At 39.2% G+C, this 17504-nt stretch overlaps 1 protein-coding gene across 1 annotated transcript; it reads right to left on the bottom strand.

Annotated features, from left to right (window-relative positions):
- Window positions 1-695: 695 nt before the first annotated feature.
- SLC40A1 (solute carrier family 40 member 1) lies at window positions 696-17171 on the bottom strand. The gene is made up of 8 exons (XM_058839743.1): window positions 16910-17171; window positions 16621-16688; window positions 12281-12440; window positions 11340-11455; window positions 10897-11023; window positions 7636-7878; window positions 5132-5791; window positions 696-4031 (listed from the first exon to the last, which is right to left on the bottom strand). The coding sequence occupies exons 1-8, from the start codon at window positions 16947-16949 to the stop codon at window positions 3712-3714; spliced, it is 1734 nt and encodes a 577-aa protein (XP_058695726.1). The 5' UTR covers window positions 16950-17171; the 3' UTR covers window positions 696-3711.
- Between the last annotated feature and the right edge of the window lie 333 nt (window positions 17172-17504).

The following is a 17504-nucleotide window of genomic DNA, read 5'->3' as shown; positions in this document are numbered from 1 at the left end:
ATATGTATCTACATTTTCAAGTCAGCATTCTAACACTTGTCATAATTGGTAAGTGGCAGTGAAGAAAACAAACATTAACAACTGGGGACAAACTATAAAGGTCTGCTTCTAGGGAAATCTTAGTTGAATGAGGAATCAGCTCAGACAGATCCCAGTGAACCAAAGAAACACCCTTCTAAAGATCAGTCCTTTGTGCAAACATATCCTAAATACACAAAGCCAGAAGCAGTCCTATATGAAACATTCTGGATTTTGTCTCGAAAAGTACTTGACTACTAAAATTTGACCACTCCTATCCCTAGAGTTCTCACCTACAGGTTGCTGCTACAGGAGGCCATCATCTCAAATTCAGTATGGTAAAGATACATGGGAAGGTAAAATTATTTACTTTCTGTGACTCAGCAGGCCAAGACACAAAACTGTTCTACAGCCAATGCAAGTCCCAGGCTGAGGTTGCAAGACTTTCATCTATTTTGTCTAAACTTACCGCTGTACATGGTAAATAAAAAGCAATTCACCAAAGAGTTACAGGGTCATTGAAAGATCTTGACTACATTTGTCATTTGCTTCCTCCTCAATGCCATTTGTTTGTGCTTCATGGTAGTTCCAACCCTTCATACAAAAAAGCCTTCTGCACAAGACCCATGCTAAGTGTAACATACTAGATACCCACAAACTGAAAGATACAGGACAAATAAGTTTTTATGCAAATTTATTAATTAGCTTTAACAATAGTAATACATAAATCAATACTATGTCCAGCATATGGTTGTATAATAAAATATTCTGGTAAGATTCATTTCTAGTGCGTACATTTTTAAGGGCAGTTTTCATCCAATTTTTTTTTAAAAAAATAAATAAATACAAGGCCAAAAATGCTCACTTAATGAAAGTCCTGCTAAATAAGACTGCTTCAGGCTCCACACTGCTTCAAAGCACTACTGAATACAGGTGTCTGCACACATCTTGGACTCGCACACAAATGGGCTGTGCTCAAGCAGCATACATTTTATGACATCCAGCGCAGACTGATACACACACATTTTCCATATTAAGACCAATACACACACATTTTCCATTTTAAACCTCCTTATTCCTCTTCTAACTACCATTCACATTTCTATTTTAGGATTGTCTTGCCTTCCAGCTGCGATGTGCACATAAGAATCCTAACCACATCATGCTTACAAAATACGAAGCTCCAGTCCTCTTCTAATAGTACTGTAATATCTAGTGGAACTATTTATGAAACAAATTGCTACTCAAATTAAACAAGACTAAATTGTTCTTGGAGAAAGGAAAAAAAAAAAAAAGAAGCCTTTGGGAACGGGCAGGAACATGGCATGCTCCCAGCTCTATTTGTCACATTTTTGGAGCTCTCTAGACTTCAGGAATACATCCTCTCTGGGATGTCTGGTGCTTAGTGCTACAGCATTAAATTTTAGGCATCCTGGGTTCTGTGCACTGTAGACAGCGCATAAAAAGCTGCATTTTCAGCTTTGTTTCCCTGATGGCCAGTGAGTCCAAGATAAACAGTGGCATTCAGATGTTTTTCAAAGTGCAGTATAGAGGCGTTCACTGACATTTGGACTAGCTTTACTTATATTTAACAATATTAAAATCTGGTCCCAACTTAAATCAGATACACATGAGAAAATATATTTGGCAAATCAGAGCTATTTTATTTACTAATGTACTTATATCACATAAGGCTATCCTTTGGACATATTTACTCTACAAATCTAGATAAGCTTGTTTTATTTGTCTTCTGACAAATTCTGCTGATGGCAAAATTCCCTTTTCCTTAAGTTACACTCAGGATTGAGTCACAAATTTTAAACCTACTCTAAATTACATATTTTACTTTATTATATCAAAACAAAACCCAAATGCTTGGTCAAAGTATAAACACTTACAAACCTAGTGAAAACATCCCTGAGAAGCTTTCAGCAACAGAGTAATTATTAGGTTTGGTCCATTAGAGAAAAATTGTTACATCCAGTTATTGAAAACTATGGGCTACAGTGTCCATTGATTGTACATCGGATTCCCATTCATTCCATTTCACACCTCTTACAAAACATTGCATCTGGGACAAAAGCCACTAGAGGTTCTTCACATTCTTTGATAGATAATGTAATTGTTACAAAATTTGTGATGGCTGGCCGAGATTCAGCCCTGGTTGTAACACCTTTAATTTAATGGAGTTCACACAGTTACATTCCAGGGTTGAGTCTGGCAGCACATATGACTGTGAAGGACAGTACCTAAAATTTAAAAAAACCCTTAAAAGTTACAGAGGATACTTTTCACAAGTTGCTGACATTATGTTTTCACATACTACTTATTTTGCAAACAAACATTTTACCAGTATTTAAATTTAGAAGTCAGACTGCCAAGCCATAGGAAAACTCAGAACACCACCAGGTTCAACTCTACTGAGAAAGCAAAGTGCATAGTTTCCACAAAAGTGCACATAGGGTTAATGACTATGGAAGTACTGTGTTAGTACACATGCAGGGTAAAAAAAACCAAACCAAAAAAAAAAAAAAAAAAAGCAAGAACTTATTGAACAGAGGGGACATATTTTCATTGCTCTGAAGTTGCTTTAGAGGGCCTCTCAGTCCATCATCTTGTTGGTTTAGCAGTACTTTAGAACAAAGTTAAAATTCACATACACACCAGATAAATGCAAGTAATCTACCTTTTGCATGAAATATTAACTATTTTCAAATGCAGTTGTTTTCAGAAACCCTATTAAAGCCTGATATATTGGGAAATTAACTAAAGCTGCTTGTACTCTGAGGCAAAAATTAAGTTAGCACTAGAATTTCTTTCTGTACCAGTATTCCTGACCTTAGCACTTTCTGCTACATCAAACCCGAGCAAACCTGCCATTTGCAATTTAAAAGCCATGCTTTGTAATATTACATCAATAGCTTCTGCTAAATGAGGCTGTTTTACTCTATGAAGTGCAACAAAAGTGTAATACAATATCTTGTACCTAACAGTTGTCTAATTTTTAAGGAAACATGCAAAAAACCTGCAAAGGTGTTTCCATAAAGTTAAACCAAAACATAAAATACTATAAAGGTTTTGAAAAAAAAAACAGAAAAAAAAGAGTTTACTATAAGAATCCAAGAAGGAACATAGAATATTGTGAGTTAGAAGGGACCCACAAGGACCATCAAAGTCCAATGTTTAGAGAAGATGTTTATACCAGTTTAAGAATATAGGTGAGCAGAACTGCTCATGGTAAAGGAATATTGGAGAAAAACTCCAAACGACCAAATACTATATAAAAAGTTATTCTGAAGTAATTAAACAGAAGGATAAGACCTCATTTTACTCAATGAACACAAGAATTATTTAGAATTCATGGTAAGTTGAGTATGTATAACCACTTAACCACAGTATCACTGTGGGGTCAGCAGTGGAACTTGCTATTTTTGTGATCAAACACCAGATTTGAGACTTGTGGGAAACCTTTGATGCTGCAGCTGTCAAGATCAAACCAGGCTGTCCTCTGCCAAACATGAAACACTTACAGGGTCACTGTAAAATGCATTTTTCTCTCTTGGGACAGCTTCCCCAAACAGCTAAGTTATGCATTCAACTCTAGAGAAACACCTCAAACAGGATCATAAAAGGAAGTATATGTGCTTAACCATGGAATTTGTGAAGCAAAGTTAGTAAGAGAAGTGGATCCTTTCAGACAGTAGATGTATTACCAGGTGGTGAACTGTCAGGGGCTGCTTTGGGGTCAGGAGTGTGACAAACAAAAAGTTGTTTTCCCAAGCTTTTTTGGGCAAATCTGAAGTACATTATGTGGCCCATTGCAACAAAAGACACAGAAATAAGCACCAATAAGCCAAAAGCTTCAGGGTTTGGGGCCAAGATGACCATGATGAAGTGCAGCAAGTCAAGAAGATAATTCATGGAGTTTTGGACACCGTTTATGATGCCTCTTTCAGACTCTATGACGTTTTCTTGGAGTAACTGTGTGACAGTCAAATCAAAGGACCAAAGGCCTATGGAGAGAAAAAACCAGTTAGCCATTCTGCTGGGCTTCTCATGGCAGACTCATCACTGGCACAATCCAATTCATCCTTCCAAGCACTCACTTCTGCCAAAAGGGATACAGGGCACAGGATAAGATATTCTCTTGTTGACTAGACTCACAGTCAAGAGCAATTTACTTTCCTTTTACAAAAAATTTCCTGAAATAATACATAAACTTGACACATTAAGTTGCCTGTCACATCCTGTCTCATCATGACTATTGAGCCAATGTCTTACTCATCCTTTCCTTGTTTAAATAGCTGGCTTACAGCTATTTACAGTGTATCCTGCCAGGTGCAATCACTGAAGTTCTGCATAAAAAAAATCAAACATCTTTTAAACTATGCAGAATACACAATTTCAAATGGTGGACATTAGCTTCCATACTAGTTTAGTCTGTTCATGATTAAGCTTTAGAAGCTTATCTTGCAAACAAACTTAATAGATATTAATCAAGAATTTATTCCTCTAGAATCCAGCAAAAACTGCAGAAACTGAGGATAATGATTGGACAGATGATCATTACTGTTCATTACATCTATATATTTGACTGCCTATTCTGTTGACAGATACTAATACTATGCTAATCAGCAATGCCTCAAAAGATTAAGCTGTCATCCAAATCAAATAAATAGTCTTGGCATTTAGAAGGGAAATGGTAGTAAGTGGATTAATTTAGTAAACAGTGAAATTTGAAGGTTTTCATAGCAGATGCATTTAGTGCTGTTTCCTAGTAACAAGTGGTTTAATTTGGTTGTGAACAAAAATCATTTAGAGATAAGCTTTCCAAAAAATTTGTTACAATCACTTCCAAATGTGGTAACTTTTCTCCTATTAGTGACATACACTATACATGGAATTAGTACTGCAGTCCTTGTCCTAGTGATATACTATAGCAGGATAATCTCATTTTTATGTGAAGTATAACCAACTAGCCCTAGAAACAAGACATAGCACATCAATTATTGCCTCTAATTCTAAAATTAATTATATTTAGTTTACAGGCATTGTAATTTTTAGAATTAAAAGCAGATAATAAACCAAATTGTAATAGAGACATAATACTTACCAACTCTAGCAGCAATGACTCCTGCAAACAGGAGACTAACAGAGATTAAAGGCACAGGCTCAGGACTCATCTCTGGATCACTGTTAGCAGGAGCAAGAGACCCGTTTAACAAATTGGGCATTCCAGTTGCAAAAATAATTTCAGGTTCTGGAGATGCTATAGTAGGCAATGGTTCATTTTCAAACAGCCTGGCACTGATGTCAGCAAATGGGGAAACACTCAAATCCATTGGACTTCCAGGCATAAATACAGAGATGGCACATAAGATCAGACAAGCAAACTGAGCAGCTCCAGAAATAAGGCCTGTGCGAATGAGGCCACATTTGCGCCGAAGCCAAGTGAAAGCTACTGTTCCCATGATTCCAGTGACTGCAGAGGCACCCATGAGGAGGCTTAGCATGGAGCCACTCAGCCCCTGAGTGTATGCATAGCCTGTAGTGATACAGTCAAATCCCAGAACAGTCATATAGAGAAATGCAAGGCCCATGCCTGCAAGGAACACCGGCTGGTTGTAGTACGCAACCCATCCGTCCCGGAACGTTATGAAAGGTTCGGCAATCCGGGCAGCGCAGCCGACTTCCTTCTCCTGCTGGGGCTCAAAGCCAGTTACATCTTTCTCAACAATTAACTGCACTCCTTCAGCAGGTTTCACGTCACTCTCTGTAAACAGAAATGGAGCTGTCAGATACACTCCTGCCTGCAAAGCACACAGTGCAAAGCAATAGACGATTGTTTGCAGTAAATCACTACTGCAGAAGTGCATCAGTCAAACTCCACTACCAAGCTTTCTCTTAATTACCTAAATTAAAATCATTAAAAGCATTCTTAAATCCTACTTGGGGAGTAAGATCGAGTGAAGTTCATTCCTATCAATTTAATTCATTAAACAGTGATAGGAGAAAGCACTGCCTGCCTCTAGACTTGTGACTGAATGCTCCAGCTCCACAGAGAAATTATTTTCCTGATGAATGCCAATGTCAGTTGGCATTTTAACACAGCTTTGTATGGTTTAAAGCACTGACTGAAAAAAGAAGGGAATACTTAAGCATCTGTCAGCATCTCATGTAAGGGCTGAAAAACCAAGGCTCAAGCCTGTCCAGAGCCAAAAGCTCTCAAAGCTTGACTTAAAAAAACCAAACAAACCAAAAACCTATGCATTTCTACAATTCCATTCTCACTGTAGTAAAGGACAAAGGCACTTCCACTGATCACAAACAAAAATCCAAAAACTCACAGGAGTATTTACACTAGTAAGGAGGATAGAAATTCTACAAATGTCTGGATGCCTGAGCAGTGTTTTTACACTATCAAGTTCAAAACTAACTCCACATACAGCGAGATGCATGAAGTACTTCTGCAACTTTTAAAAACACAAGTCTTCTAATGAAATCAGAATACTGCAACAGCAAAGATTAAGAAGTTTTTCCTACATATTGACATTTGCTAAATGCTTCATTCTCCAGAAGTATTTAAGAACAAGTTCCAAAGCTGTGGAGCCTTCTACGCTCTCTTGTCCTCTAATACTCGACTGCCATCAGCCTGGTGCAACAGCTTACTGGACCAGCTATTACCACCATGGACCTGATGGCTGGGAAGATAGATCTCATCAGTACTTTTTATAGCAGCTTTCTAGCTCACAGTATATTGAGACGAGATTGTTAGTTAGCATTTAAACAAAACCCAGGAATTCTTCATATTTTGAACAAAACCCAAACAAAAAGCCACAACCTGTTGTAGCTGGGAGGCCGTAACATGAGCTTGCAGTAGTATTCATATACTGCTACCTTAAAAATGGGGAAACACTGTAGTATTTCAGTGTCTGACATTTGTACTAATTCACAATAAAAGGTTTACTTCTGAATTTAAATTTCTGATATTGAGTCTATCTAAATTAACATTAATATCAGTTTTAGTGTTGCTTATGGTAATACCCATAGTCATCTACACTGCAAATACCACTTGTACTGCTTGGCCAAGGAAGCAGAGCTGAAGGCCAAAAGAATTTATTTTTTTTCTCCACCATTTCCTGGAGCACATAAAATCATACAGTCGTGCCAGAATAGAAATATGACCATCTTTACAACCTCCTGAAAGCCTGTTAGTACTATGTGTAAGCAGCAATGAGTTAGCAAGGAGCAGTCTTAGAGAGGCTGTAGACATTAGAGAACCAAGGGCCTAGTCCAGCTTATCAGCTATATTATAGATGGACAGGAGTACTCCTTATGATCAGCCTGAAGTTACAGAGCAGACTTACTCTAAGGGGTTAATGAAGAGAATTCATTCTTTGGCTGCATTTTATGAAATTCCTCAAAAAGCTGCACAAAGTACTGTTGCTTGGATTAGAGTCTCTGGTATCTAGACTCCAAACCTGAAATCTACAAGCTAGGAGTAGAAAGCTATTTAACCTCAAAGCAGGGCCTGTGGAAGACAAAAGTCAACACTTGGCTTGACTGATGCAATGAGTACACAGTGAGTTAGAACAGTTACTTTTGTGGTTTTAATACCTTTCTTTACATTCAGCTGTTTCAGTTCCGATGCTTCAACTTTTGCAGATTTGCGAGCCAGAGTGGGGGTTTTCTGATAAACCTTCCAAAGCAGCAGATACTCCACACACATTGACATCAGGTTCCAGCCAGAAATGAATCCACAGCCAATCATCGGGGAGCCAAATGTCATTATCTGACCAACAGCCATTGGGGCCAAGATATTGGTCAGCTGATCAATTCTTCTTATTGTGGCATTCATATCTGTCAGAAATGATTTGATGATATGAAATGACTGGTGACCACTTACAGTGAAATATTCACTAACATAATTGTGAATTGCACATGAATAAAGGCTACAAGTCTTGCCCCAACCATAACTGGTTCCAGGAATAACCAGAGGCACCTTCAGACTGTTTCAATGTTTAAGTTCACTGCAATCAACCAAGGTGTTTGTAAGCGAAATTCCTACTCCTGCCAGTTTTGCCTGCATGAGGTCTTCCAGGTTTATCATGCTGAGTTTTCATTGGCAGCATGGTCCTGTTCATCATGAGATCAGGTAAAACTGCTCATCATGAGATCAGATCACTTTTACACAGCACTGATACTGTGGACTCTGAGCTCTATATCCCTGTAACACTCAAACCTAGCATGCACAGCTCCAGGAATCTCATAAGGTGGAATTGTTTCTTGGGACGACAGTAATCTATCTCCCAACACTGGAACACGTACTTCTTAGCCTCCTCCATTTACTTCCAATAACTGGTGGCCACAGAGCCACCATGATAGCAGCAGAACTTTGAAATGTCTTTTACACTTCCTTGTTAAGTCACATTGGTTGATAGCAGCTGTAGGCATCCTTAGATCTTACTGAGCAAAGTCCTCACTCCTTTCTGGTCCTTTGATGTTTACAATCAAAACAAGCAACCCATTCTCAGCACAAATGCATCTTTTGTTTGCTGCTAGGGAATGCCTCACCCTCCTCAATCTTATCTACTTTACTGTAATTAAATTTTCTGGGCTCCTGTGAGTTTTCAATTAATAGTGCCATTCTTCCACTCCTAAAAGTTGATAGACAGTGGTTTCACACATGCAGCCCCTTTTAGAGTCCTACTGTAAAATTACAACTTTTAAAGGGCACGTGAAATTCTACATCAGTATGAAGCTGCCTTATTGAATCTGTAGAGAATTACTCCCTGCCATTCAAAGAAACATTCAGATTACTCTATTTCAAAGTCAATTCAATGTTAACATGAATAACCCTCAGTCAAATAGTTAAGTTATATACTTGCATAATATTTGGCTTTTAAAATTCCAACCAACTAACCTTTGTTTTTTGAGTTATGTCAGGAAGGCAAATAATTCCACTCAGAAAAGGTACAAAGAGTGAATAGGAAAATTAATCAAGGGCAACAAAAGAGAAGGTAATTTTTTATTTCCCTATTCCACTAGCTTGCATAACTAAGATTTCTCTTTGAGCAAAGGTAACAATGCAGAGATGGACAACAGTATTTGCTGCAAAGTCAGAAATAGAACTTAATTTTAAGTTAAGGAATTTCAACAGTCTCCAGGTTACATCATTGTTAAACAGAAAACAAACCTGTTCAGCCTGGAAGGGATGTTTCAGATAAATCTGTAGAACTAAGGTGCTTAATCCAGTGGTTGTTTTCATTCTCAATTAAGTCATAAGAGAACTTACAGTAATCTCTTGCCTGATTTCTCAGTACAAAATATAAGTGGTCATACAATTGTGCCTGAGCTCATGAAGCAGAAAAGAAGCAGGAATGACTCTCAGGCAGAAGTTCTCTGCAGGTGTGGTCTGTACTTTATCTCATACGTGCTACGTGGGACAGGGATGGGAGAGAGGAGTTGCTGAATAAGAGCTAACACAAGAAGAAAGTTTTAATAGTTGTCATTAATCTAAGACTACAGATAGCTGCTCTTTTTCTACCTGTGATTCACATGTGTGAAGGAAGTTCACCTGTATTGCTGCTCTACAAAAGGCATGACCTAGTAAAGGCACTGCAAGGTTGAAATAAAAGACTAGGGAGGATAATTTGTAGACTGGGAAATAAAAAGTATAACACTTAATGCATCTAAGATTAAGCCTTTCCTGAATGAAATGGGTAGATAATATTCCTTCATTGGAGATAAACATCAAGTGAAAATCTGGAATACAGGATTGAAATGCCCAAAAGGACTCTGAACTTTGTGGGCAATTTAGGCAGCTTTATACAAAATTAGAGTCCAGAAGCTGAAATGCTGTCTAAGCCTGAAGGTATCTAAACTGTGTCATCTTAAACTTTAGTTCCAGAGTTAGTGAGCTAGTGAGGTCTGGGTAATGTTAAACTGCTCTATGCCTTGTTTGCAGTCCAGTATCTGTTCCTCTGTCTGAAAAGGCTTAAGTCCTCTTATGGGTTTGATTCAGAGCCCATACAGTCTGACCAAATCCATCACAAAAAGTGCTGCTTCCCACACTGTTTTACAATCAGAGGAGCAGCACAGCCAAAGATGGTTATACACCCTTTGGTGTAATTTGCCTTGTGCACCCTTGGTGACAGTCCCAATCTCTCACATCCTAGAAGTGTCATGACTGCCAAGCTACAATAGGATATGAATGGGAATGAATTCTCTCTTCTAGTAGCATCAATGTCAGCACTGCAAGTGCAGGGCACAGGGGGAGAAGCAAACAAAAATATTTTCTAGGCAAAAGATGATTTAGTCTGTAGTCTATGCTCAAAAGCACCAGATGTCAAAGGAAAGCAGAGCTTCTGATTCCAACTGAAGGAAAGAATGAAGAGAAATGCAGGGTTTTAAATGTGCCTGCATGCACAGTATTACCTACTGGCAATTTCCTAATATACCTACTTAACTGTTCTGGACTTCATTCTCATGCATCTTTCTTTGATCCCTATGAGATGAGCCCAGTTACGCAAGAGTTCTCGGTTTCATTCCAGGGACCTAAAAATAAAGTATTGCAACACTTGGCTTGTTCAGCAAGACTCGTTTTCCTACCAGAGCTGCAGCAGGACTAAGAAGAGGGCAAAACAAGTTTGGGGATGCCTAACTGAATTGTCATCACAACAGTAATATGTGATCTCAGTGGCTGTAATCCAGAGCAAGGAGGAGCAAAATAAAGGCTGCCCTTTTACCTGATGTTTTCTCATAATACCTGGAACTCAAAGATGCACTCATCCCTGTAAAACTCTAGTCTTACAACAAAAATAAAATCAAGTTTGGAAAGTAAGACATGCAAGGTATTATAAAGGCAATATATTTCACCTGCCAGTTTGCTTCTGTCTTCCCCTGCAACCACAACAATCCAGTCCCTCTGAATTGTGATCGCTGTGGCAGTGCTGGCCAAATTGGCAATATTTGCTATTGTGATAACCAGGATATAGCACAGTGTCTAGAGAGATAAGGGGAAAGAGTTATAATGTGAGAAAACTAACAGAGATCTCCACTTTCTACACAAGCAGAAAAGACTTTTATATTTGATTCCATACATTTGAGCATTATTCTTCACACAAAACAAGATCAAGTCTACAATTCCTGGCAGAAAACAATTATCATCTCTGTTTATCTAATAAGTGCAGTTTCATTTGCAAGTTTTGGCTCCCAGAAATGTCTATACAGATTAGAGAAAAAGAAAAATTCATCCATTTCCCATGCTTCCCAAAGTTTCTTCATAAATTAATTTCTTATTAATAAATTGAAGCACTCACAAGAAGCCATCCATGGTATAATGTCAAGAGCTGTGTCTTAAACAAGAAGATAATCATCAGGATAACACCACACAGGATGACAGATGAATTCTGCACAACCAAGGATGTCTGGGCCACTGTTTTAAACCAAACAGAGAGCAACAGTTATGAACATAAGAATGAGCTAACTATAGCCTTAAGGCAGACATAATTAAGGAGCACACACAGATTTATTAAATAATCTTGTTTTCCTAGTCTCCCCCGCAAAAGTATACTTCATAGTACATTCTGAATCTCCCACTGCCTTATAGAAACAAACTGACATATAATGTAACTTTGTAGCTCTTTATTTACACTCAAAGTAGGTCTTCTCTCAATGCAAGTCTCTGTTTAAATGCTGACAGTATGTTTTAAGCACTAAAAACCTAGATCAAGCCCCTAAAATTCATTGTCAACCTGCCGTGGAAGGAATAATATTTTGAAAATTTTTGGAAAGTAAAAATTAATTTGAAGAATTTGATCCCATTTTATTTATAAAACAGACTAGAGCATATATACAATCTGCATAATGCAAATACAGTGTGTTTACACTCCAAGTGAAAGATGTTTGTATCCAGACAAAAGATAACAAATAATACAAGTGTAGGTTAGTGTTTTAATGTAAAAATAATTCAGTCTGTAGTCCTTAAAGTTACATATTTTTTACCTTTTGTGTTTCCATACATCTCTATACATCACATGGGTTTAGCCTGAGTAACAGACGTACCACCACTTAAAACTGTTTTCCTCCTGTCTTTGAGAGTATCTCTGTATAACCATCACCACACTCTGAAACCACTCTGCCCTTCGTAGAAGAGATGAGCATTCTTATATTTGACTTGAGGAATTAACTCTGCCAGCTTCACCTTTTTAATGTGAAAGTGATCCATCCTTAAGTAAATAACCTGCTCTAGGCATCTAACCTTTGAGCCTGGAGTTCTTGTCCACCCAGTCTCCAATAAGGGCTCCCAGGAGAAGAACTGATCCAGCCACAACCAGGCCATAGACTGCAGTCAGGAGTAAGCTGTTTCCATAAAGTTCAACCAGGAATACAGACACAGCAAAATGCCACATACGATCTCCCTTTAAGAGTAAGAGAACATATACAACATTACTGGTTGCTCTTTAGAAGTACACAGGTTCACCATTGTACTAAAGCTCTGTCAAAGGTCCGTACAAACAGAGGTTTGTTACACTTACAGAGGTGGTGCAGGGTTTTTTGTGGTTGTTGGTTTCTTAGGTTTTTTGATTGCTACATCCTGTCACATTGATTTTATTCCAGTATTTTTAAGATCATATATCCTAATCAAGTGGATCATTACAACTTGTAATGCCACAAATCCAAAAATCCCACATATTTTCTATTAGTATATTACTGGACAAACTCTGTCACCAGCCACATCCAACAAGTCTCAGAAAGCTTACACAAATTCTCTGGCACAGATCAAATATTAACAAAAGATTTACTGATCACTATTTAAATAACTTTTCAAGGCAGCAGTTTGTTCTTAGGTGATCAAAGCTTAAGTGCTGCTCTATAACACAAGAATGAGTCAAGTGGAAACAAGTCATCATACAATTCAGGATAGATATGGGTAAATGTTAACTGAAGTTTCTGAAATCAGTGGACTTGAGCTGTTTTTAGTGTTCAGCACTGGCATATTACTCAAAGGAGGTAGAATAGCAGAGCTCATTTAACCTGTTGTAAACTCACTGCTAGTTCAGCCTGTTTAGCCTATTGCTAAGAATAAAACACATTTATGTTCTGATACCATTTGCTTCAGGTACAAAAAGGACACCCAAATTGTTAAAGACATCCAATTGAAGTAAGTTTCACTCTATTCAAAACATTTTTAGGTTTGCTAATAAATACATGCAGGTTTTTGTTGTCGCATCTCACTTTACTTTTAAACATATTGCAGCAATACATGATGGAAAGTGCTTTATGTAATCAGTAACAAAGCAGATGAATAGAAATCATTCATACCATTCTAGGGCACACAGGTTGTTTAATAAGGGTACCTTGCATTAGGTAAATTAAACTTCTTCTGCTGCCTTATCTTAAATAAACAATTGCTGTGTGATACAGCAAAAAGTACAAGTTTTTAAGTTCCTCAAATATTCGGAAGGGCTGGGGGAAGTTAACATAAAAGTACTTTTAAAAATCAAAGCCAGCTAAATCTAATTTACCATGTAACTCAGCAATCAAAAGATGCATAAAAAGCATATTATTTTGAGGGTCAAAATAATTGCAAAGTGTGATTCATCTTCAGTATAGTACAGACACAAAAAGCACTTGCCTTTTAATGTTATTTGAGTACACTGAAGGAGATTTCTGTAAACATTGTAACATGTAAACTTTGATACTTGTTTCCTTAAACACAGGCTGAAAAAAATTATATTCCAATCGTGGGAAGAAAAATTTCATCTGTTCAAATAAAAACACCAGGGTATTTTGTATGCTTTTTTTAACTAAATCAAATGGCAGATGCTATTATAAGCATGAACATCCTGTATATCTCCTCTCATATATTATAAACCATTTTTCACTCAAGAGATGCCTAAAACCTTCTGGAAGTGTGTTCCACTTACATTCCATGGTTAGTTAGTAGAAGCACATAGAAAATATCCCAGCAATGAATCCACAGGCATATCATCTCCCAATACCAGCTTTCACTTAAACTTAGTATGACCTGAGGTAGTACTTTATAGAATTTCACTTAAAATACATGTAGGTGAATTAACCTGGATAACTGTTTATTGAGCTAGAAAAATGAACCAAAAAATACTTTCATATTAAGTTTGGGTGTTTTCTTTATACAGAGATATTTCAGTTACTGGATTCTGACAAAATGAACAAGGTATTTAAAAAAAAAAATATAAGCATGTGCAAGTCAGTGCCAGTCACTACTGTCAGAGTGAAAAACTGAATCTCACTTCAAACTCATGGAAAGGTTCCTTTGACTCCAGACACATCATGATTTTGCTGTACACTTCATCTAAGAACCTGTGAACGCTGTTCAACTCTATCCAACACATTTACCGAGACTATTTTGATCAGGTCAACCCAGAGATAATTTTTGGGGAAACCACAGCTGTTACAACCTGGAAGTATGATTTTCTTTCAAGAATTAAAAACCATAAAGAATAGGCAAAGATAAACAAGAAAAATATTTGTGAATTGCAGAGCTTTGTAGCAGGTATGTAATTTCAAGCTAAGATCTGTTGAAATTTGAACAGCAAATATCGTCTTCATAAACAGGCAGATCCTTGATTACATATGCTTAGTCCCAGCTTAAAATGTCTCAAAAGGTGGCTATTTGATAACTTTTAAATAGTTACAGCTGTTCAGCATCACCATCCTTTTAAAGACAGCTCCTCCTCTTTTGTACTTATAATTACTCTTATAATCACCATATACTGAATGTATACAATCCCATGTCAAAACTGAAGCCAACAAGTAGAGGAATAGCCAGGCTACCACCTACTGAGGGCCTCCTGAGGCCTGAGGCACACAGATAAGGCTGGGAAGTTGCAATCAGCTGATCTCCTGGGAAACATTAGGCCTGAAATCAACAAGGTGAACCCAGTTCCATGCTGTTCCTTCTTTATTGCTGAGGGATAGACAGCAACAGCATAAGGTCTGAGATTCCAGTTCAGCATTGTTGTCCATCCTATTAAGATACCAGAGGCCAGGCACAAATTCACTACTTTACTGATCAAGGGCCCAACAGAGTCTAGACTTTGTTCAAGTCTGAACATTTCTGGAGATGTGACATGTTTAATCATTTACAGCTTCTCTTTGCATTTAGGAATGGCATAGTAACACAGAAACCTAATTAGATCTCTCAATTACAGCAAAATCCCATTTCTCTCAGGTTTTGTATTTTGGACAGAGCTATTCTAAAACAAAGATGATCTATTACTTGGTGTTCTGAAGATTCAGGTACTTGTTTACTGTTCCTGGTAGCAAAAACCTTCACACTACAGGAACACTAAAGCTTAAGAGATACAAAAGGTGAAGTCCAACACCCAGTTCTGTCAAAATAAGCTGTTGTAGAATAACTTCTGCTGTTTGAGCAGATTTGGTTGGGGGTTTTTTGAGTCAAGATGTTCAGCACGAAACCCACCAGGACATGACTATGACTATCCCATTAATATTGCTAAACAGACATCTTGTAGTCTACCATTTCTTACTGTGTGCAAGACTGTTTTCTAACTCTGTTTTGTCACCTTTACTCAGAGCAAGCCCACCACAGAGCTGTGAAGCACTGGTCAGAGAGGAGTTATCAGGGTTGGCCAAGCTGCTAGTGAGGCATTTTGTGGGCATGACTGACAGAAACTTACAGGCAACAGCCCTGACCTCTGAAGGAGCTGCTTGGCTCACTTCTTTTTAATATTAACAACTGCCAAAATATTGCACTTGTTTAAACAAACACTTGATACAACTCGAAGACTTTTTTCACTAAGAAAAACATCACTATGACCTTTCAGGTTAGCAAAAGCAAGAAGCTCTAGGGTTAGACATGCAATGTTTTAACTGCAGATCACCCATTTGTTCGACACATACATCAAACCACTCCAAATGCAGGACCAAAACACAAAACAAGGAAAATGGGGGAACATTCAATTTATTTTTGAACCAAGCCATTGTATGGAGATTTAAGATTGTGTTAAAATACACACATATACTTAATTTTATTCTGTGGAACAGAACCAGACTGTCTATTTTTAGTGCATATCTTAAGGTAGCTTTTTTTTAGCATTGTTCAAGTGAGTAAAAGCTGGTATAGTGAGTTATATTAGCACAGAAGGAAAGCATTTCAGGAGGCAAACGATTTTACAGAGGGCAGCTCCTGATGCTTTCAATAAGTTAGTGAGTGGCAGTACTGAGTCCATTGTAAACACTGAGCATTTCCCATTAGTAAGTATACGAATCCTTTACATATAATGCTGCAATAGGCTGTCTCTCACTCTGCTCCTCTAGAAGAGGTTTCACTGGTTCTATAGTTATTTAAAAATATTAAAAGGAACAGAGCCAGTCCTTCCAAAAATTGAGTACTGCAGTACTCTGCATTAAAATTACACCTACTGCAACGTATCTTGCGAAGATTATGAAGACTTTTAACAGCAAGGTGTTGTAACAAAACCTCTGTGGTGGTGTGCTAGTTTGTGAAGACTTTTGGAACGCTCCAGTAAAGCTCAGGTAAATCATAGCCAGATTAATAAAATCCTACTTCTATCAGGCCAGTATTTTACTTACCCAAGTGGACAGTGCATGTCCAAGATAAAGAAGAAACTTTGCAGACGTAAAATAGGCAATCACAGATCCTAAATAAGAAATAAGAAACAGAGGCTAAAGCAGATGCGGGCACATCCACCGCATTTCGGTGGAGCGGGCACAGTTCGCTGCCGTGGACAGCGCTGTGAGAGCGGAGGCGCCCCCGGGACACGGTGCGCCTGGGTGCCCCCCACCCGCGGGCAGCCCCGCCCGGTCACCCGCGCCCGCTCCGCGCCCGGGGAGGCTCCGGAGGCGGCCCGTCCGCACTGACCGCCGCGCCGCCGGCCCTCCGGCTCCGCTGCCCGCGCCATGCCGGCCCGCTCCGCCGCTGCCGAGAGAAGGGGGGGGACGCGCGGCTTCGCTCCGTTGTTGCCTTCCCCGACTTAGCTAGCACTGTAGCTGAAGTCGGAAAGCCTTGGCCTTATGCGCCGCGGGCGGCGGGGACGCTCCGCCGCGGAGGGGCCGAGCGCCGCTCGACACCCGGCTCGGTGCTCAGAGCTGCCGAAAGCGTCGGGCTGGGATTCGGCGGCTCCCCGCCTTTTGTAGGCGGCGGCGGCACCGCCCCGGCCGGCCCGCCCCGGGGCGGCCCCCGCAGAGCCCGGCAGTGCCCGGCCGAGCAGCAGGGGCGCCCCGAGCGGCTCCGGGCGGGCAGCGCCTGATGCTGCAGCCTCGGTCCCGACACCGCGGGGGGGACCGCAGCAGCCCTGGGCCCCTCAGTCCTGCCTCTGGCTCGGCTCTCTGCGGCTGCCTTTTTGTTTTCTGGCATTTTAAAAAACGTAACGTCCTTGAATATGCAGATTTAAGAAGCTGGGGTTGTAACAGAAGCGCCAAGCAGCACAAGGCTGTGGTTAAAACACTGCCAAAGG

The sequence above is a fragment of the Poecile atricapillus genome, chromosome 5 (genome assembly GCF_030490865.1).
Source record: "Poecile atricapillus isolate bPoeAtr1 chromosome 5, bPoeAtr1.hap1, whole genome shotgun sequence".
Lineage (NCBI taxonomy): Eukaryota > Metazoa > Chordata > Aves > Passeriformes > Paridae > Poecile > Poecile atricapillus.
The sequence above is the reverse complement of the archived record's forward strand: the minus strand, read 5'-3'. Positions and strand labels throughout refer to the sequence as shown.

Coding starts and splice junctions, on each gene's coding strand:
- SLC40A1 (XM_058839743.1), bottom strand. CDS start 16,949: ATGGCGCGGGCAGCGGAGCCGGAGGGCCGGCGGCGCGGCG. Junction 12,441..16,620: donor GACATGCACTGTCCACTTGG/GTAAGTAAAATA, acceptor TTACTCTTAAAG/GGAGATCGTATGTGGCATTT. Junction 5,792..7,635: donor ACAGCTGAATGTAAAGAAAG/GTATTAAAACCA, acceptor TTCTGTTTACAG/AGAGTGACGTGAAACCTGCT.